Here is a 23,480-nt window from a genome sequence, read left to right on the forward strand (position 1 = left end):
ATCTATCTATCTATCTATCTATCTATCCATCCATCTATCTCCTATCTATCTATCTCCTATCTATCTATCTATCTATCTATCTATCTATCTATCTATCTCCTATCTATCTATCTATCTATCTATCTCCTATCTATCTATCTCCTATCTATCTATCTCCTATCTATCTATCTCCTATCTATCTATCTATCTCCTATCTATCTATCTATCTCCTATCTATCTATCTATCTATCTATCTATCTATCAATCTATCTATCTCCTATCTATCTATCTATCTATCTATCTATCTATCTCCTATCTATCTATCTCCTATCTATCTATCTATCTATCTCCTATCTATCTATCTATCTATCTATCTATCTATCTATCTATCTATCCATCTATAAGAGCTACCATGTGATCATGGCTGCAAATACTTTCAGCAAACAAGTGCTATGGCCATGACCATGTGATGCCTTTGGCTAATATAGATTCAAAAAGGTCAATGTAATTTGAAATAACTCTCTCCCTGTTAAGCCCGCCTTTCTTTGTCAGATGACTCAGTTTTACAGAGTCAGTTAGACATCACAGGAGACATAGTGCATCATGGGAAACCCCAAACCAGGAAGTAAAGAAAAATGAAGCCACCAACTGGAGCTTCAGGGACCTGCAAACAGGGGGAAATTTAAACAGAGACAGACTCAGGAGGGATGGTAAGTGTAAAAACTATGTCTATGATTATTTTTTTTTATCAGCGCCGGAGTATCCCTTTAAGTTCTCTCATCTCTAGTAATATTTTATATCAAGATTGTTTCAAATATTTTTTTTATGTTTATATACTTTATGTATTAAACATAAAAAAATAAAAGGGGAAATGCATGGACAGTGAAATATATATGTAATATATATATATATATATATATATATATATATATATACAGTATATTCATATATTCTAGTTTCATGTATTTTATGGTTTCTGGAAGAAGTCTGGCAAGGGTTATGTGTCATTCCTAATTTATGGTCCTTTCAGAAGGGAAAGTATTTTGATCAGACTCAATGTGAGAAACATGGGAACTGCAATCCTGGTGCTCCCGAGAGGGAAATCCTTCCAACTAAACATGGGAATTCAGTGAGTTGTGAAAGGATGTGGAATGTTGGATCAAAGGCACAAATGCATCCAGCTGCATATTGTGTCTTATTCCCATATCACTGCTCCAATATGGGGGAAGGGAGGACCGATAACATCTTACATGATGTTACATTACATGCCTTGGTCTTGTATCTTGTATCTTCTTTTTTTTTTTTTTTTTGCTCTGGCCTGGTTTTTTCCATTAAAGGAAATGTGACACTGCTCCTGACCTGCCTGTATAGTAAGTTCTTGTATTTTCTATGAAATAACAATGCTGGATCACCTATTCTTACAGCTCTGTGATGTGCTGTTCCTACAACTAGAAATGTATGACTAAATATCCAACTGGGTGTTACCAATTGGGGGCGTGTTCTTACACAGTGTAGCACTCTGAGCTCTGATTGGGTAATGTCAGACAGTATATAGACACGCCCCTCACTGGTAACACCCACTCTGTTATTGAGTCATAGATTTCTAGTAAGAATAACAGAGGAACGGCACATCACAGAGCTACAAGAATAGGTGATCCAAAATTGTTATTTCTTAGAGAATACAAGGATTTACAAACACTGACAGGTCAGGAATAGTGACAGGTTCCCTTTAAGGAACGTCTTTAAAAGAATAATGAATACCAATACTTTGAAGACAACATCCCGCCTGGCAAACAAATGGAGAAACTTCTAAAATTCACCTAAAATACCTTGTTTTCCTACAAATAACATAGTCCTTCATGTTTTAGAGCAGGGATAGGGAACCTTTGGCCCTCTAGCTGTTGCAAAACTACAATTCCCATCATACCTGGACACACATTGTATGCGCTCCGGCTGGGATGCCATTTGGCGCCTGAACAAAACTGACAGGTCAAATTTCTGCAGCCGGAATTCAGTGAATTCCGGCCGCAGAAAGCCCTGTCAGGTCACACAGTGAAGCGAGCGGCTCCCGACGCTCGCTTCACTGTGTGCAGGGGGAAGCTCTGATGCAGGGCGCGCTCTGATGCGCCCGCATCAGAGCTCTGTGGCAGGGAAGATCACCCGGCCAGTACTTAAGTACCGGCCGGGATGATCCGGCCAGAGACCGGCCGGGGTCACGGAACGGCCGGTCTCATACGTTGTGTAAACATAGCCATATACTGTATAATTGTAATTTACTTCAATTTAAAAATCTCAAGTCTTCTCATAGGTATCAGCTGCTGTATGTCCTGCAGGAAGTGGTGTATTCTTTCCAGTCTGACACAGTGTTCTCTAATGCCACCTCTGTACGTGTCAGGAACTGTCCAGAGCAGCAGCAAATCTTCATAGAAAACCTCTCCTGCTCTGGACAGTTCCTGACATGGACAAAAAAAACCTTTAAGTTTTATTGTGGCCAATGGTTATGATGCAGGTGGACAATGTGGCCCTCGGATCAGAACTGGTTGTATTTTAACCCCTGTGACATGTCTCTTTAAGGCATATGAATAACATAAAGGGGGATTCAACCAGAACAACTATCTATTATTCCAAAAATTTATTTTACAAGTAATATACACGTGATATAATTCTTTCTATATTAATGCATTACCAAAAAAAAATTATATAAAAAAATGCACCAAATTTGTAAAAATTTTAGGTAACTTTTTTTTACTTATTTCAAAAAATATTAAGAAAGAGGATATAACTTAGACCACATTTATTTAAAAACAAATCTCTAAATTTTCAAACAATGAAAAATGAAAAAAGTTTCCAACCCCACTAGCTCTTTTCCCTCTCAAGCCTTATTCCATGACTTCTGCAAAACAACCAGAGGGTTTTATTGTTTTCTATATACCGTAGCTATCACAGCTTCTGACCAATTCACAAGGGAATAAAATCTCTTTTGTACTGTGGCAGAGTGAATTCAGGCCAGACTTTACAGCATGTTGTAAAGTAAGAACTTATAGGTTCAGCTAAAAAAAAAGCAAGGAAAAAAGCAAGAAAAATTAAGTATATAAAAAAAGACGAAGAAATTTAAAGGGGATGTCAACCTTAAATACTAATAATAAAAAAGCTTAAATGGTTACTTACTTAGCCCAAACATTTGTCAGTACCCATGGTCTTATGCCGTTCTCCGACCCCCAGTAGTACAGGAGCCATGATGCCAGTTCTCCTTATACAGTTCCGCCCTATTCTTATTGTTAGACTGTATCTACAGCATCTTCTGACAATTTTTATTAAGGGGAATAAAACTTCTCTTCTATTATTACAGAGGGAATTGAAGTTGCAGTTTACAGCATTGATTATAGCAGAATGTTAAACTATAAGAAGTTTTTTCATACAGCTCAGGTAGCAGGTTGAGATTAGACTGCCGTAAAAAAGGAAAAATTAAATAAAGGTAACATTGTACACAGTACAATATAATAAAGTGTAAATAATATAGAAGGAAGCGTGAAAAAAAACCCTTCCTAGTTATCTCTTGAATTCTCTGCCGATCCGGCACTGGGGCTCCAGCTGCCCCCCCGGTCTTTGTTAACAAGTGACCCCGGCAGGACACTGCAGCCAATCATTAGGCATAACCCCTTCCTATGACTTTGCTTTTGTTGAATTTTTTGCTTCAGGCAGTCCAATAGTAAACTTCCACCTGGGCTGTAATAGAAAAATTCATACTTTACCAATCTATTACAGTTGATGCTATAAAGTCTGACTTCAATTCTCTCCGCAACAATAGAAAAGAGATTTTATTCCTTCGTGAAAAAAACAGCAAAAGCAAAAATAGCTACAGTCTAAAGACAACAATGTGGTCCCTATAGCTGTTTTGAAGAAGCCATGGAATAAAGAATAGCTGGTACCTCGTCCTCCAACCTCAAAGTCAGTTCTGCGCTTGTAGGCGGAGATGGCTTCCATGCACATGGGCCACCATGCTGACAGGTTCTCTAGCCATTAAAGGGAAACTATCAGCAGGTTCGTACATACAAACCTGCTGATATCTCCTTGTAGCATACTAGCTCCTTATTCCAGCACCGGTGTTCTTATTTTTCTAGGTGCTGCAGTTTTGGAGTAGTTAGTAAAGTATATAATAAATATGCACATTCGTACTAGAGATGAGCGAACCTCGAGCATGCTGGAGTTCATCCGAACCCGAGCGTTCGGCATTTGATTAGCTGGGGCTGCTGAACTTGGATAAAGCCCTAAGGCTATGTGGAAAACATGGATACAGCCAATGACTATATCCATGATTTCCAGAAAACCTTAGAGCTTTATCCAACTTTAGCAGCCACTGCTAATCAAATGCCGAACGATCGGGTTCGGATGCTCGAGGTTCGCTCATCTCCAATTAGTACCCTTGGTGCACTGGGGATGTTTCTTGGCCCATCTGTGCACCGTTCCACTGACCCCAACGTGGACGCTTACTTATGAATACTCAGCTATGGACGTTTCACTCTCATGCCATCCGGGAAACACAGTTTGAATGGTGCATGCTTGAGAATATTAGCCAGTGGATAGAAGAGAGTCTTCAGTAATGGCCACCATAAAAGACGATAACCAACAGTGTTGTTGAACACTATACCCTAAGAATTACATAAAGTATTTATCCCCAAAAGAACCACATCATTTCTTTGTTGTTTGGAAATAAATATGTGAATATTCAGCTTAAGTTAAACCGTTCCTGAAGAAGACACCTAAGTAGCCTTCCAAGCTTTCTATTCGTATCGTCTATTACGGTAGACATTAGAAGGCAAATGGTAATTTTCTATCTTTCCTATCTGAACATGTACTAGTAATAACATCTGCTCTCATTTAGAACTCATTAACCCAATAACACAAATGCTTATTTCCTGTACCGAGCTTAAAAAACGAGATATACATCTACAACCACATCTAAATCTCATAAAAGCTGTTCTGACTAGTGGAAAAATAGACCGAGTTCTCATGAACTTTCTGTATGCCGACACTGTCACGACTTTCTGTTCTTACTGAGAGTCTTCCAATATTTCCTCCACATGTAAGCTGAACTGGTCAGTAATTTCTGCCCATATCACACAAACTAATATGTGCATAACAATAAATAATTTAAAGGGGAACTATCAGCAGGTTAGACGAATCTAACCTGCTGATAGTTCCCTATTGCGTACGGGGCGGTTAGGAGAAAGCTACATCTCTTATCTTCCTCCTGTGCACCGTTCCCATGCTGTTAGCAGTGTAATCCTCAGCGCAGAGCACTGTTAGGAGCACTGCCCCTTATCGTGCGAGCCAGCCCGCCCGCTCCATTGATTATCATTAGAAGGAGCAGGCCAGTTCCCGCTCTAGCGGCAGTGCTCCTAACGGTGCTCCCGACTGAAGACCAACGCTCATTTGCTGTGTCCTTACAAGGCACTGAGAGCTTGTAGATACTTACCTAGTGCGCTGCTACTGTGATCCTGCATCCTTTTCTCAGGCTTTCCCATGCAGCCACTGTGTTTTCAGGCCCTGCCTCCTCCGGCTGTCAATCATTCTGAAGGAGGTGGCAGCCGGAAGATGCAGAGGCTGGATGGGAGAGCCGGAGAAGAAGATGCTGGATCACAGCACCAGTGCACTAGGTAAGTATGCACTGTACCGAGATCTGCAAATTGACAGCACAGATATATGTATATCCATGCTGTCAGTTGGCCTTTATCGTTATTGGCCCCACATAACCCTGTTTACACACAAAGATGTGCAGCTGATAACGATAAGTTTTAAAGCCAGCTCCAAAACAGATAATCAGCTGAGGATTAGGTGTTTTCCCGTTCCTCGGCTGATCGCTGTCACTTTTATACAAACCAGTATAACCGGCTGCAGGACCATTTGTTGCAATGCTTCTGGCTAATAATCGGCCCTTATGACCCAGTGTCTTCTTAACTTGTGACCTGTCTAAACAACAAGTCACACGTTAATAGAAGTTACAGTACCACTTTAAGGCTATGTTCCCACTACGGGAACCTGCCGTCCTATATCAGGGAAAGGTGGCCTTCTATTGATAATGATAGCCGCTAATTATGTTCATGACTGTTATTTGCAGCTGTCAATATTAACAGACGGACACCTTTTCCTGCTATGATCCCTTAGTGGATACATAGCCTAAGGCTGACTTTGGTCTTAAAGGTGACAACCCAAGCTCTGGGGGATATTAGACTAAATGAGCCTTATTTTTGGGATATGTTAGACTTATGTAAAGCTCTTCCACTCACCACCCTGGTCAACACTGAATTTATCTGTATACTGGGGTGTAGCTGAAGTTTAAGAATGGTACCAGGGCATAGTTAGGGTTAAAGAATCGTATCAGGGCATAGTTAGGGTTAAAGAATAGTACCAGGGCATAGTTAGGGTTAAAGAATGGTACCAGGGCATAGTTAGGGTTAAAGAATGGTACCAGGGCATAGTTAGGGTTAAAGAATGGTACCAGGGCATAGTTAGGGTTAAAGAATGGTACCAGGGCATAGTTAGGGATAAAGAATGGTGTCAGGGCATAGTTAGGGTTAAAGAATGGTATCAGGGCATAGTTAGGGATAAAGAATGGTACCAGGGCATAGAATGGCAGCGGGGTGTAGCTAGGGTTAAGGAATGGTACAGTGGTGTAGCAAGGCTTAAAGAATGCTCCTGTGGCATAGCTGGGGTTGAAGAATGGGCTGGCTGTGCATGTTGCCCAGGTGATGGGTCCCACTTGCTACCCCAATAGGCCATTCTGCCCTTAGCTAATATACAGGTGTGGGCCTAGAGATGCTAACCGAATATTTACTTAGAGTGAATAAAAGTATAGCTATGACTTTTGGTGAATCAGAAAATCCATAACAATGAGAATGGATGGGTCTATAGTCCAAAATTTGAAAAATTTTATATTTTTTTTAAAAATAGAATTTCCATGGAAGGAGATGATTATTTTATAACCAGAAAAAGAATATTATTACCTTATAGATATCCAGGAATCCACACTGATAGTCAAATCTAGTATAGAGTTCATTCAACATACTAATGACTTGCATTGGGGTGCACTGAGCACAGACGGCTGTGAACCCCACAATGTCAGAGAAGAGCATGGTGACGTCATCAAACTTCCGAGCCTCCACCGTTTTTCCTTCCCAAAGCATCTGAGCCACATCTCCTGGAAATATGGAATAGAGAAGATCCACCGTTTTCTTCTTCTCTTCCTCCAAAGCTTGATGGGTTTTCTCTAGAGTGGCTTTCAATTTATCCATTCGTTTTTTAAGACCATCTTGAGCTTTGGCCTGCTCCCCAACCAGGATGACATCGCGGGTAGCATCGTGGATTGGGATATCTGAAAGATGCAGTCCTCGTCCCATCAGTTCATCCAGCTTATCCACACGAGGAGAACCCAAAAAGAGGATGGAATTGGATTCGGGGACATGGATCATTTGTCCTTTTACTTCCATCACCTGGGATAATGAAAACACATAAAAAAAACGGTTAAAAGACCATTAGAACTAAAAAAAAAAAAAAAAAAAAAAAAAATTTTAATGGTGACCTGATATCCTTCTGCCACACTCAGGAAAAAGCCAAGGATTCTCATCCTTAGAAAATACTCATTCCATAAAAATGGTGTCATGATTCCTACCTTACCTGTGCAGACATCAATCAGTCTATAAGGTCAATATTTACAGATAGGAACAAAATCAATGCTTCGAATTTACTAGTGCAACGGATAATTTGTGCCAAAGAAACTGCCCTACATACCATCAAGGGGCATGGAGTCATTTAATCAGCACCCCCCCTGTCCTCAAGTTGTGTGCAGCATAACAATTCAGCTCCATTCACTTAAAGGGGTACTCCAGTAAAAAAAAAATCTTTCAAATCAACTGATGTCAGGAAGTGCCAGATTTGTAATTTACTTCTGTTTAAAAATCTCAAGTCTTCCAGTACTTATCAGCTGTTGTATGTCCTGCAGGAAGTGGTGTATTTTTTCCAGTCTGCTTTCCTGCTGCCACCTCTGTCCATGTCAGGAACTGTCCAGAGCAACAGCAAATCCCTATAGAAAACCTCTCCTGCTCACCAGACTGGAAAGAATACACCACTCTGTGCATGACATACAAAGGCTATGTGCACACTTGGTATGAGACCGGCCGTTCCGTGACCCCGTCACCCCCTTTGTGCATTCTGACATCTCTACACAGGTGTAAAGGGTAAATTTAGCGTTTTTCACACCTTATTTTATATTATACGTCATGGTGCTTGTTTAAATAAAAAGTCATCTTTTATCAACTGCAGATTATGTTAAGTGGGCGTGGCCTCGCGGCATTAGCGTCACTTTGCCCCGCCCACAACACCCCTGTTGGCCCCACCCTCTCACCAGCGATTGGAACAGGCTGATCTAAATGGTGGTATTGTGGGTGGGGCTAAGTGGAACTAATGCCACGAGGCCACGCCCACTTAACATAATCTGCAGTTGATAAAAGATCACTTTTTACTTAAACAAGCACCATGACGTATAATATAAAATAAGGTGTGAAAACGGCTAAATTTACCCTTTACACCTGTGTAGAGATGTCAGAATGCACAAAGGGGGTGACAGTGTCACTTTATGTACCGGCCGGGTGATCTTTCCGGCCACAGAGCTCTGATGCGGGCGCATCAGCGCGCGCCCGCATCAGAGCTTCCCATAGTACACAGTGAAGCGAGCAGCCGGAGCCGCTCGCTTCACTGTGTGAACTGACAGGTCTTTCTGCGGCCAGAATTCACTGAATTCCGGCCGCAGAAAACTGACCTGTCAGTTTTTTCCGGCACGGCATAGGATCCCGGCCGGAGCGCATACGATGTGTCCATGCTCCGGTCGGGATCCCATTACAAATTAGGCTATGATACACACCGCAAAGCTACGGCCATAGTTTTACGTTGTGTGAAAAGCTGATAAGTAGTGGCGAGAGTGGAGATTTTTTTTATAGAAGTAATTAACAAATCTCTGGCACTTTCTGGCACCATATTAAAAGAAACATTTTTTTTGCTGGAGTACCGCTTTTAATGGAACTAAGCCGCAAAACTCACCCCCAAACTGAGGACAGGAGAGGCACTGTTTAGGGAGAAAAACAGCCATGTTTTTGTAACCCTGGATTACCACTTTAAGACTACACACAATGCACCAAAATTGTATGTAAACTCAGAAGAATTGGTAAGTCCTGACCAGTACTTTTGAAACTTCTTTGAGACAACCACCAAAAATTGCATTGAAAAAAAGGGTCTTCTAGAGGAGTGGTCGTTTTAAAGGGTTTGTCCAGCGGAAAACTTTTTCTTTCAAATCAACTGATGTCAGAAAGTTATATATATTTGTATTTACTTCTATTAAAAAAATCTCAAGTCTTCCCATACTTATCAGCTGCTGTGTGTCATGCAGGAAGTGTTGTTTTATTTTCAGTCAGACAGGAACTCTGTCTCGGTTTTCTATGAATCCCCATAGAAAACCTTTCCTGCTCTAAGAGGAGCTAAGCAGGAACATAGAGGTACAGCACTGAGCCGAGCACTTCTGCCCACTGATTTTTATAACTGGTGGGGGTCTCAGCACCTGGGCATTCAGACATGTCTGGGAGTAGATCCCAGTGTAGAGAGCTTTGGGCACTGCACACATAAGGGCCGCCTCCTGGTTACTGCACACATAAGGGCCGCCTCCTGGGCACTGCACACATAAGGGCTGCCTTCTGGGCACTGCACACATAAGGGCCGCCTCCTGGGCACTGCACACATAAGGGCCGCCTTCTGGGCACTGCACACATAAGGGCTGCCTCCTGGGCACTTGCATTACAAATATGATTTTCTGACATCATGTTTACACTACTCTCTCATACTCAATATAGCATTGAGGGTGCGCCAAACTAAAAAAAAAAAGTACCTGTAAAGTTAAACTTGTGCACTATTTTTCAGATAAGAGTAAGCAGACGCAGGCCTATAGGTCAGGTCACAGAGACAACTATACAATGACTAGTAAAACTCCTGCGCGGAACCCATCGGCCATCATACAGTTGCCTCGGCAATCCGACCATATAGCTTGAACCTGTGTTTCTCTACATTGCTCTAAAGCAGGGATAGGGAGCCTTTGGCCCTCCAGGTGTTTCGAAACTACAATTCCCATTATGCCTGGATATGGGCATGAGTATAACTTTACAGGTGCCCTTTAATTCTATATTTTTCTTGGTTGTATGATAACTGAATTTCAGTCCTTGCTCCAGTGGAGTTGACATTTTCTATTTTCTTCTATCAAATACGTGTAACCAATTTACTTTTTGGCTGCAGACTGACTTCAAGAGGTGACCTTCTCATTATTATATGGCCAGAGAAGTCAGGAAATCTGATACAGAACTGCGCTGCCCCATGTAAAGCTATCCACTCCAAGATTCAACACTTGGGTGTTAGATATTTCGGAGCCAAGATGTCCTACTCCTTATGTCCCAAGATTTGCCATGATCAGACTACATATATGGTTTGTTTGTAGTCTGTAACCATGGGAACACATGGCGCTCTATACACAAATCAGTAGATTGTTAGTCAAGGTTACTTGAAGTTCTTCTATTTTTTATTTTTATGTTTCTACCATTGTAGATATATTTTTTTTATTATAGTAACCACATTACTTTGAAGGCTAAAAAAGAAGCAGCTTCTTATAGTAGAGAAGCAAATGTTAATGGCATGCGGCAGAATCATACAGATGAAACAGAATGTTTTCTCTCTGTGATATAAAAAGAATAAATTAGATAAACATACTGGCTATAAAAATCCGAAGGCCGAAATAATAAACACAACAAAATATAAGCTAGATGCCTGGTAGAGATACCGCCAATATCTGAGACGGACAGCGCCGGCATCAGTGTCAAGGATGAAAGAAAGAGCGGCCATCGTGTCTACGGAATCTAATTATCGTGGAGTGAGAACTAGAAACACCAGAGACGGAATAATGTCACCTCCGTATGGAATGGAAGGGGCTCTAGCTAGAGGAAGCCGACTGCAAATACAAAATACAGTTTCAGATTTCGAATTGAGATTATGTGAATTCTCTATTCATCTTCGAGAAAGTGTTCATTGGAACATTTACATATAAACGTATAATTACCAATAATTGACTATAGTTGATTTTTGGCACAAGACTTTGGCTTAATGGGAGTGAAGGTATAAAAGTGAATGGCAATACATGCACTGTATAGATGTAGAGGCCGCCTGGTCCGGCGATGCTTACAGTGCACTGTACACGTGTGTCTAGTTCACACTCGGCTATCTTCTAGGGGGATTGGGCAGGTGGGAGATTCAGTACACTGGTGTGTTGTCATACCTTGAAGTCGCATGTCTGATGGGGGGTACTATATGGGTACTTCATGTTTGTAACTTTTTCAGGATCTGTTCTAACGTAGTGATGTTAAAGGGGTTTTCCAGCGAAAATCTTTTTCCTTCATATTAACAGATAGATTTGTAATTTACTTCTATTTAAAAATCACAAGTCTTCCAGTACTTATCAGCTGCTGTATGTCCTGCGGCAAATGTTGTTTTCTTTTCAATCTGACACAGTGCTCTCTGCTGCCATCTTTGTCCGAGACAGGCAGTGTCCAAAATAGCAGCAAATTCTCATAAGTTCTCAAAACCTTTCCTTCTCTGGACAGTTCCTGACATGGACAGAGGAGGCAGCCAAGAGCCCTGTGTCAGACTGAAAAGAATACACCACTTCCTGCAGGACATACAGCAGCTGATAACTATGTGAAGACTTGAGATTGTTAAAGGGGTTATCCAGCACTACAAAAACATGGCCACTTTCTTTAAGAGACAGCATCACTCTTGTCTCCAGCTTTGGCGGGGTTTTGCTGATCAGTTCCAGTGAAGTCAATGGAGCTTTATTGCAAACCGCACCTTACCTGGAGACAAGAGTCGTTTTGTCTCTGAAAGAAAGCGGCCATGTTTTTGTAGCACTAGATAACCCCTTTAAATAGAAGTAAATCCCAAATCTATATAACTTTCTGACACCAGTTGATTTAACAGAAAAAGATTTTCACCGGTTAACCCCTTTAAGGTAGTATGAGTTGTCAGTACATTGTGTGGTGCACTTGGAGGGATATGGGCAGCCACCTGATTAGGATGTGGTCATCATTAACATACTATAAGCCATCATGGTGTGCATGTAACATAAAACCACAATAATAACAACACCCTTGTAGAGTAATAGTACTTTAGAAGCTTTTAGGACAGGTCTATGGAATCTCGGCTCTCCAGCTGTTGCAAAACTACAACTCCCATCATGCCTGGTCAGCCAAAGCTTTCGCTAATAGTATCCTACAGAAGCCCAATCTATGGGCAAGTATAGTACTAAGCAGCTGCCCCCTTTAAGGGGTGCGAGTGGCTGTTTATCAGTATTTAGCACTGGAGTGACTTCCTTTATATAACACTGTGGCTCATCTGCTTCCAGCTGGGAACTGTTTTTTTAACCTGCTCTGCTAAGTAGTAAGTACGGCCCTTTTTATGTGATTTTGTCACCCTATTTTCTGTAAATTACCTATTGGAACTAAAGAAGAGTAGATCTCCTGAGACTCAGAATCTATAGAGGTTCACATCCTAACTTGGATTCAGAAATGCCCTGACTGCCCTGCAACTGCCCATGCAAAAGTATGAACTGAAGCAGGGACGCCTGTCAAGGACAGGAGTCCCTGCTCCTGTACAGTACACTGAGCTGGATGCATAGATAGCAGCAAGTGGATGCCACAATACATACAGCATCACCCCTGAGCAAGTAAAAAACTAGAGACAAAATAAATCTGAAACAAAAACCTAAATGACAATAGGTCATATACCCCTTTTCCTATTAAACAGATGCTTTAAAGGGAATATGTAATCAGAAAATTACCTATTGCCTAATTACCTATTACCTAATTTTATGTTAATTTTTTAAATAATACTTATGGGTTTTTTTTATTTTCTATTTTACTATTTATATTTTAAAATAATTCTGAAATCTTGTAGTTAAAATTTTGGCCACTAGGCTTAAAAATAAGCTGAGACTTCCTGTACTAGACTGTGATGATAAGGAGGAGGCTGGTGGAAAGTGATCTATATAGCATTACAGTGAAAAGTAACACCAGTCTATAGCAAAGGCAATAGCAGCCCTGCTTCCCCCTTCCATTGGAATGACCTTTGTACAGGTGACAAAGGTCACAGAGCATGCTCACAACTGTGTCCCATATAAAGAATAGAGTCTGGAGATGTGTCTATATCCATGGGGCTTGCCGTTAAGCATGTCACTAAATGCTGTTAAAAACATATCGGGGAATATGATTGCCCCCATAATGTACTAAAAAATAAATAAATAAAAACTTTAACCAGGAAATAGAAACAGATTAGAAAAAAAGGACACGTTCCATTGTCTGTATCTAATGAGTAGAAGAAAATCTAGGGGATACATTCCCTTTAAGTCTAGTGCATACTGCATATAAGGTGTGGAAATACAATGTGACACCAGAGGAATTGGGATTCTGCAAATAAAATGACCTGACTGTCTGGCTGTCACCCCATGTGACCCCACCGTATCAACACCTCAAACCTTGGGCCTGTGACAACACTTAATGTCTGGCATCATCCCAGAGATTAATGTCTGCACAATGTCTCGGCATGACAACCTATTATTACAGTTGGACAAACACAAGAAATAATTGAATAAGAACGGTGTGTTGGGTCATGAATACAAACGTGGAGACTCTGCTTTACACATAATTATGGCCTACCCTGGGCAACGGCCGGGACACGGCTTATCCCTATGTTTAAGTAAATCTCTGTCATGACATACGTGCGGTCTGGTCCCATCAACTCCCAAGCTGGCTACAGCAATCAATTTCCATTACATGGCTGGAATAGACTAGGGATCAATAAGTGCAGGTTATAGCTTTCATATCACTATTTTAAGTGTATGAATGGATTTTCTATAATACGTGCACTATAGACATCAGGACTATTCAATAGATACACAAATACAACTTAAGGCTATGTTCACACTGCGTACGATTCCGTCCGCAGTTGTTACGCTGCCGTACATGTGCGGCTGAAACTACGGGTGTGGGAAAAATCGACATGGCGCCGGATGCGTACGCACCGCGAACATACGCCCGTAGTACAGTAATGCTTCCTAGCTTGTTTCGAAGCGATCTGAAACAGGTCATTTACTTGGAAATCTTCGCCCAGCCCAATAAAACACACAGAACCTTTTGGATCGAAAAATCAAGTTCAATTTGGCTGAAATAAGTACTTCGTACGGGACCGCATGGAAATCCACGGCCGTGAGTTTCAACATTTCCGTCCTCAAACAATGGTCTTGTTCATTTTTTACGGCGCCGTATACGATCCGGTCGTAAGTTCATACATAGTGTGCACTGTGCGGCCGTATATCGTATACTTTCAAGCGAACGCATCAACCTCAAAACTACGTGTGTATATTCGCGGTTCGCACTACGGACGGATTCATACGCAGTGTGAACATAGCCTAAAAGTCAAAGTACCGATGTTATTTATAACATAGCAACTTACCGCTATGGGGTAAGTAAATACATATTGTAGTACATTGCTGTTTACTGTAGAGGTACAGGGACTGCTGTCAAAATGACAGGGGTCCCTGTTCGGTATGTGGTTTCTGTGACGTTCCTTTTAACCTCTTTCTGCTCAAAGAACAGTAAGCAGCGATGTGCATCACTGTTTACTGTAGAGATGCAGGGACGCCTGTCATTTTGACAGTTGTTCCTGCTCCTATAATGGCAAAGTCGTAGTAAAATACTCACACACTTCCCGCTCCTGCTGTGGCTCTGCTCAGACTTGTGTCATCTTCTGCAGCACTCATGTGACCATTTAGCACTTACTGATGTCATCAGTCGGACATAAAGAGAGTATATGAGCACCACAGACAAAAACTCCAGTTGGGGCTTTACTACAGACAGTAGCAGGGAGAGGGTGAGTATTTCTTTATTACGCAGACCAGGCATACCTTCACCTAAAGTGATTTATACAAATTTAACTTCACTTTTTTTTGAAAATTCAAAATCTATCCACTTCTTTGTAAATTAATGAGCTCATATCAATAGAGACGAAGGGGAAGATTTACTTAAACTGTTTTTTAGAATAAAACAATTAATAGTCTATTCACAGGAAAGGCTATCAATAATTGACAGGCAATAAGCCAACACCTGGCTCCCTGGCCGATCAGCTGTTTATTGCCTAAACCCAGCTGTCCATTCCCTTTGTAGTGGCGGCTCCAAGGTACTTCAGCCTTAGCTCCTATTGAAGTGAATAGGAGCCGAGGCTGCAATACACCAGCTCTGCCACTACAAAGGGAATGGAGCCAACTGCTTCCTGCTCCGTTCTCACTGTAATGCGACCCCTGAACAGCTGATCCTCAGGAGAGGCAGGTATCGCCCCCCCCATGATCAACTGTGGATAGGTTATCGATTGCTTCATCCTGGACAACCCCTTTAAACCTAGGGTTTCATACTCTAATTTAAACATAAGTCCATTGTATGGCATACAATCTGGCATACATGCCTTAGGCTATGTTCACACTATGTAAAAACAAAGGCCGTATTTCATGGGAAAACAACAGCCGTTAATTGTGAAACACCGTCCGTTATTTGCACAACAAAGGGAGTGGTTATGGAATACGGCCATTGTTTTTACATAGTGTGAACAAAGCCGTAAAGTGTACCCTTTGTTTCAGGATAAGTGTGGTGCGCCCCCGTGGTGCTATGGCGGAAGAAACGGCCGGTCACTTGCCAAATGGTAGAGTGTGACGCCATTCCCGTGGTGGTTGGCCGAGATGTATCCGGACCCTAGGGTGTTGTGTCGTGACGCCAGTGTCGGTTGGGCACACAGGTATGCTGGCACACCTGCTTTTTATTTTGGAGGGCCGGATACACCTTGTTCCCCTGTGGTCAGTGACCTGCCAGGCTGCTGAGGGGTCCCTGGGCTGTTATCACGGTGGGCCGGAGTGACCCTCCTGGACTATTGGCACTGCCACCCACAGAAAGGGGAAATGTCCAAAGGCGTGTGTATATACTGTGATGGTGCGGGGCGAAGAATCAGACTCTCTTTACCATAAATAATCTCTTGTTTACTCTGAAAGTACTTGTGTGCAGCAGAACATACAGCTGTGCCTTGACAGGATACGTTACACTTGACAACGCACTTGATTATACTGGATCCAGATCTGTAATAGGAGTATAGCGAGGAGTACAGTCGTGATGACTGGGCTGCATGTTGAGAGATATGTATAAGAATCAGAGAAGCAGAGAGGATGTTGTGAGAGTCCCGATCCAAGTAGTAATGTGCTCTGCCGGGATGTTGGAGGATGAGTTAGAGAGATAAAAATACTTGAGAGAGAATACTTGTGCCCGTGCATCGACCTTGGTCAGAATGAACCACCTGTTGCCGTACCAATGTCGAGGGACCCTTCCTAGAGGGTGTCACAAGCCCCAGCTCCTGTTACCTGGGATGAGCAGAATGCTGAGGGTTTCCTCCTGACACCCACGCTGCGAGATAGAGCTCATAGGCTTCTAGGAACTTTGCTCTATCCGGATCAGTTCCTAGCTTTTTGCGTTTTGTGGATACTGTCCTGCACTGTGACTCTCCTAGTCCACGGCGTGGGTTGAGATAATCTGACGTGACCTCTCCTGTGAGGGGTTTAACACTGCATAGTGCTTAGTAAGGTTGCTTGAAGAGAAACTGTTAGGTGGGTGCTAGCTCTTGAGAGTTTAGTGACCAAAAGCCCCTACACTTCCTCTACCCACGTGATTTCCTATCTACAGCTCCCTGTAAGGTGTGCTGTGAATGGGTGAAGAGTGCATAAAGAAGAAGTAAAGTAAGAGATGATAGGACAGAAGAAAATACTCCCATAGGTTCACAGATGCATGTGACACATAAGTAAACAATAACCCTTTCCCCACTTCAGCTGTGCAGCAACAATAGCGACATCTAGTGGCAAAACTTTATCACTACTACATCACCACTTACTTACAATAAATACAGGCTTTTGTGAAGGGTGTAACCAATAGCAACACCCGTGGTGGGATACCACATAAACTGTTGTGTGTGTGCATGAGGAGCAGCACTATTTCCAGCCCTAATTTATCTTGTAGACATCATTTTTCACCAGTCTATGTCTCCCTCTTTGCTCTTCCTGAGTGATCTTCCTCCTCCCTCTTTCTCCTACCTAAGGGCTGTTAGGACCCACACCCTAAATATTTTAGTGTCTTATGGTACGTTTACACAGAGAGATTTATCTAACAGATTTTGAAAGCCAAAGCCAGGAATGGATTTGAGGAGAGGAGAAATCTCAGTCTTTTCTTTATGACCTGTACTCTGTTTATAGTCTGTTCCTGGCTTTGGCTTCAAATATCTGTCAGATAAATCTCTCTGTGTAAACACAGCCTTACCCTGGTAGTTCTGAATATCAAATGAAGGTAAAATGGAAAAGAAATGAAGAATGATCCACAGAAAATGATTGGATACTATCTTGAGTATTAAGCTGGATGTGCTCATTCTCTAAAGTGGGGATGGGGAATCTTTGGCCCTCCAGCTGTTGCAAAACTACAATTCCCATCTTGCCTGGACAGCCAAAGCTTTAGAGCTCAAGAACACAGTTGTGGCTCAGTCCTATGATGAATCTGAATAAACGGTGTTCCGCAGCTTTCCATGTATTGTGATATATAAAAGCTGCAAATGCTTGAAAATACTCAATAAAACCCAATTACAAAAAAGATTTTCAGCCAATATCCCAGTGGAAAATGTCAAAAATTCAGCTGACAGCCATCTCCTTCAGCCGCCTTATAAAAATGCACACTTGTCTCTGCAAGCCGAAGCTTATTTCCCAGCACAATGATCAGCCATGTTGAAGGCTAACATGCCTGATCCTTACTTCTCCCGGTTTCTGTCACGGGGCACAATGGGGTGGAATCCATACACATTGGATTTTTAGTTAATCCGACAGATTTCAACTAGATCCATTGACATAAAGCTATCGTATATGGACAGCTTACGACACATGTTCAATCTAAAATACTCTGTGCTGATCCATGTGCTAATATATATTTCTAGCAGTCAGAGAGTTTTAAATTTTTGAATCAGAGGTCAAAAACATAGATTAAAGGAGTATTTCGCTCAAACATAACTTTTCATATGCTGCTGCCCATGGCGTGACTAATAATTCATTCCATATTACTATCAATTCAGTCTTCTTCCCCCGGTTCTCAGCTGCTGCTTTCTGCTGAAGACACAAAAATCGGTGTGTGAGCTTTTCTCTCTGTCTCCCCCTCCTCCCCCCTCCCTTCCAAATAAACTGATACAAACAAGTCCCTACCTGCAACTTTGTAATTAATTACAGTGAGTTTATTAGCAACTTGACCTCAGATTAACTCCCCCAGAATTACAAAGATGCTATAATTTTGCAGGTAAAACTAAGCAGGGACTTGTTTACATGAGCCGCTGAGAGAGAAGCTCACAAAGATTTTTTTTTATTTAGCAAAAAGCAGCAGTTCAGAACTGGGGGAAGGAGACTGAATAGATAATAACAAGTATGGAAAGAATTGTTAGTCTCACCATGGGCAGCAACATATGAAAAGTTATGTTTGAGTGGAATACCCCTTTAAGGGGGCTGATCACTTTATAGTAAAACTGTTTTGTGTGTAGTATAAGTAAGTATATTCACATTACTTACTGACAGCAGCACCTTGTGTACCACATAGAGCTAAAATCAGACTCCCCTTATCCAGAATGTGCTGCTCTGTTGTGAGTCTCTCCATAAGATGGCTGATATGGAGGAGAATATGACCATGCCCTACCCCCACAGTATCCACCACTGAGCCTGTATATGCCTATGGAGGACACTGGAGGCGGGGCATGGTCACATGCTCCTCCATGTCAGCCATCTTATGGACAGACTCACCTTACAGGAGGAAAGCCCAGCCTGGAGGAGGGGAGTCTGATATTAGCTCTATGAGGTACACAGGAAGCTGCTGTCAGTAAGTAATGTAAATACACTTACTTATACTGTGCACTAAAAATTTTACTATAATATGGCCAAACCCTTAATAATATTAAGAAAAAAAACGTTTGCCTTCCTAACCACTAGGTGGAGCCTACCGCATACCTTTCTATGTATTGGGATAGAGAACAGGAAGCTCAGAGCACCGGGACAAGGATTGGTGAAATGACCCCGGTAAGGCATTGCTGGCACTGTAGGTGAGTATGTGTGTTTTCATTTCTCCTACTACCCTAAGTAAAATGTTCACTCCTTCAAAGGGGTATTGTGGGGTATTTGTTTCTACATTGACAGCCATAAAGAGCGACACGGCCCCTCTGCTGCAAATTGCTGCATCAGGAACTGCAGGGCTGCTCAAGTCCATATTGCTTGTGCTGCTTCATGCAGTATTAGCAATACTGAGCCTCTTGTAAGATCTATTCTAATGAATATTATCACTAGAAAAGACATTAGACTTAGGGAAGCAGTGTCCTGCAGCTGCAGCATAGGGTATCAAAGCCAATGATGACTGACAGCCATCCCCACTAGCTCTGCTACACTGGTAGTGACAGGCATCTTCCCCAAATATAATGTCTATTCTAATGCTACTATCAGGGGAAGCTCAATATCTGCATACAGCAGCACTAGCAATAGTGCCAAGGTTTGAGCAGCCCTGCAGTTCCCAACACAGCCATTGATGTCCGTGTCACCCCTTACTTCTGCCACCTAATTTTTATTCACCGGAATACCACTTTAAGAATTTTGGCCACTAAACACTGCACAATGAACACAGTTGGCGATTAGCAAATCCTCCTGGGTTCGCAGAGACGTGAGTGGTGTACTTCTTGAGAAGCACTGATTAGATAAGCTTCGTTCTGCGGTGACGGTATACCTCAGTCCCTAAGGTGGCTACAGTATGAGACTTTCCATTAGAAGACTGCGGGGCTATTATAGATACGCCTATTGGTGTGCACACATAAAACAGATCTAAATGATTTACGGCGCTCACAGGAGAGAAAACATTTGTACCATATCAATGCCTAATGTATTTTTTTAAGCTCCGGTACGGCTCATATTAAACTGTCCCTATAAATCAGATGTGCACAAGACTCATTCATCTCGGCTGATTTAAAATTCTATTGAATTGTAAATGTGCGTCGCCAAGAAATGGATTTTCCTTGGGATTTACTGAGAGCTACAACACACTAGCCTGTTGTCATTATAATTTTTTTTTTTTTTTATGCACATCCAAGAATTTTGTTGGACAAGTGTTCACCGCCATCCGGACACAGCATTGATGGTTCAGAGAAAGAACTTAACAAAAAAATTTCCATTAAATCGCAAATCACATACATATAGACGCAAACACGGTAAAAGGACATGTGGCTCATTTATTATTCCTTACATGAAAGAAAGATGGAGAAGACACATTGATCACTATAGCTCTCTAAGGGTACGTGCACACTACAGAGTCGCAACGGAAAACACGTCGCGGTACCGCAGCTCGCACCTTGCTCGCAGACTCTGGCAGCCGCACGTGTCTCTGCCCGTTTCATAGACTCCATTCTATGCATGGCCGGATTCTACCTTCCGTCCAAAGAATGAACCTCCATAGAATTAAATCTATGACACGGGAGGAGACGCGTGCGGCCGCCAGAGTCCATGAGCAGGTGTGAGCTCTGGAATACGCAACGTGTTTTTCGTCGTGTGCACGTACCCTTCGTGTCTACCGTATTAAATAATGCATAGCCCACAGGTAGAAGCCAGTGCAAAACCTGTAACATACCCCTGCTTACCATATGCTTTTTAACATATCGATGTCTGTGGCATTAAAGAAGCAGTTCACTAAAAATTATTATTATTGCCCCCCCGGTAAGCGCTGGCACGTATACTCACAACAGCTTCATTCGAGTCCCGTGGTGCCGTTCAAATATGGTGCGCGCTCACTTCAGCTTCTTCAGTGACTCCTTTTCTGTCTTGTAATTAAATGCCGGAAGTCACACGCTTCCATAGAGAATGCATTGAACCGCGTGAGTTCCGGCATATAATCAGAGGACAGAGAAGAGGAGTCACAGCAGAGGCGGATGTGAGTGCGCGCCAGATTTGACCGAAGCCGCGCAGCGGGACAACAATCAGGGTTGTATGGTGTTTCCATAGAAGCAATGGAATGTATGAAACCAAAGCCTTATGCTAAGTTTACACGGAGCGATAATTGGCCCGATCGTACAATTAACGATGTCAGAGTAACGATTTTTTTTTTTATAACGATCAGCGTATAGACGGTACGATATATCGTACGGAAAAATCGTTATGCGATCATTTTGCGATCGCGCGCCTGCAGCCCGCCCCCCCCCCCCCCACTCGCAGACCGGCCCCCCGCCCTGCGCCACCCCGATCGGCACCCCCGCCGCCGCCCTGATCGCCACCCCCGCCGCCGCTCTGATCCTCACCCCCACCGCCCCGGCCACGAGCATACGTTACCTGCTCCGTGAAGTGGGTCTTCGAAATCCCCGACTCCCCTCTTCAGTGCATTGATTGGCTGAAGAGGTGAGCCGGGAATTTCAAACGGCTCCTCTTCAGCCAATCAGTGCTGCCGTGCTTTGATTGGCTGAAGAGGGGAGTCGGGAATTTCAAACGGCTCCTCTTCAGCCAATCAGTGCTGCCGTGCTTTGATTGGCTGAAGAGGGGAGTCGGGAATTTCAAACGGCTCCTCTTCAGCCAATCACTGCTGAAGAGGAGTACTGATTGGCTAAAGAGCCGTTTGAAATTCCCGACTCCCCTCTTCAGCCAATCAATGCACTGAAGAGGGGAGTCGGGGATTTCGAAGACCTGCTACGCGGAGCAGGTAACGTATGCTCTGGGCCGGAGCGGCGAGGGCAATCGTAGTGGCGGTGGCGGAGGGGCGCGATTGGACCGGCGGCGGCTGGGGGGGGGTGGCGATCGAGCCGGCGCAGGGGGCTGCGGATGAGCGGGGGGCCGGGCTGCGAGCGGGGGGCCAGACGGCTGGACTATCGCGCGAGGACTGTTTACGCGGAACGATCGGCGAATTTTTTGCGAACGACGAACGCCGATTTGATAACATGTTGAAAGATCAAAATGAACGATTTCTCGTTCGTCGTTTGATCGTCGCCGCGTTTACACGTACGATTATCGTTCGAATTTGATCATTATTGCGCAAATTCGCCCGATAATCATTCCGTGTAAACGTAGCATTAAAGTGGAATGGACTACTGGAAATTCTGGGCTAAATTAGGGCATATTCACACAATGCAGATCCACAGTGATGGCAATTGTAGTCCTGCAAGAGCTGGAGGGCCGACGGCTCCCCATCCCTGCCTTACAGCATATGCATTACATTCCTCCATCCACTCTTAGTACTACAAAACCCTGGTGATTTTCTGCATGCAAATCCTTGGTCCGAAAATCCACAACAAATCCGTCCCATGTGAAGGCTTCCTTAGAGGGATTTCTTTATAACAAGAAAACTAATAATTGTAAGCATGACCTCTACAACCTCCCCGCCCAAATCCGACAACATGTCTGACATTGAGATTTATATTCCCAAAAAATTTATTTGCAGGCGCCGAGCGCAAATATTTACCTTAATATTTAGAAAGGTCAGAGCCAGAAACCTGACATTTCAGAAGCTTTTTTGCCGCTGTTCTCCTGCCAATTACGATAACCGTGAGCGGCTCAATACAAGTTTAATAATAAATGGAGCGGAGATTCTCAATATGTTCAACAGCTCTCTCCTCTGTATAATGTCATTTAGGAGATGTCCTAACAATGTAATTGTCTGCGCTCTATATGAATACTAAATACACTTTACAGGACATTGGCTGAAGTCCGGGAAGGGGAATATTCAATTAGAAGATTTTTCAGACTTTAATGCAATAGATGTCAGGCACGCTCGTACTCAGTCCAGTACACAGTCATTACGGAGACCTGGACTACTTCCAGCTGCTAACAGAAGGCTGGTCCTGTCCAGAGCCTATGGCTGTATCCATGCTTTCCAGGACTCCCTAGGGCTGCATCCAACTTCTTCAGCCACTGGTAATCAAATGCTGAATAGTCAAACTCAAACATACCTGAGTAACACTCGAATTTCTAGTCATTAAAGCGACTCTGTACCCACAATCTGACCCCCCAAACCACTTGTACCCTCGGATAGCTGCTTTTAATCCAAGATCTGTCCTGGAGTCCGTTCGGCAGGTGATGCAGTTATTGTCATAAAAAACAACTTTTGAACTGGCAGCCCCATGCCTAACGGGAGTGTCTGTGCCCTAACTTTGCACCACCCCTTCGTCCCTCCTACCCACCTTCTTCATCATTAGAAATGCCACTGAAACATTTTCTTCTGTCTGAACATTTCACAGGTGCCTTAACGATCCAGCCCATGTGCCGGGCTGACACAGGTGAGGAATAGGAGACAATCTGC

General features: G+C 42.9%; 1 protein-coding gene and 1 long non-coding RNA gene across 3 annotated transcripts in view; one reads left to right on the forward strand and one right to left on the reverse strand.

Annotated features, from left to right (window-relative positions):
- GUCY1A2 (guanylate cyclase 1 soluble subunit alpha 2) overlaps window positions 1-23,480 on the reverse strand; it is a 135,578-nt gene that overhangs the window by 43,608 nt on the left and 68,490 nt on the right. The window contains exon 5 of the mRNA XM_069969754.1: window positions 6,984-7,469. Coding sequence (XP_069825855.1) covers window positions 6,984-7,469 — 486 coding nt within the window. The remainder of the gene's footprint in view (window positions 1-6,983; window positions 7,470-23,480) is intronic.
- The window catches only part of LOC138792386 (uncharacterized), a 48,724-nt gene continuing 25,814 nt past the window's right edge, over window positions 571-23,480 (forward strand). For both annotated transcript variants that reach the window (XR_011363137.1, XR_011363138.1), the window contains exons 1-2: window positions 571-689; window positions 19,154-19,263. This is a non-coding gene — a long non-coding RNA (uncharacterized lncRNA). The remainder of the gene's footprint in view (window positions 690-19,153; window positions 19,264-23,480) is intronic.

This window comes from Dendropsophus ebraccatus, chromosome 5 (assembly GCF_027789765.1).
Source record: "Dendropsophus ebraccatus isolate aDenEbr1 chromosome 5, aDenEbr1.pat, whole genome shotgun sequence".
Classification (NCBI taxonomy): domain Eukaryota; kingdom Metazoa; phylum Chordata; class Amphibia; order Anura; family Hylidae; genus Dendropsophus; species Dendropsophus ebraccatus.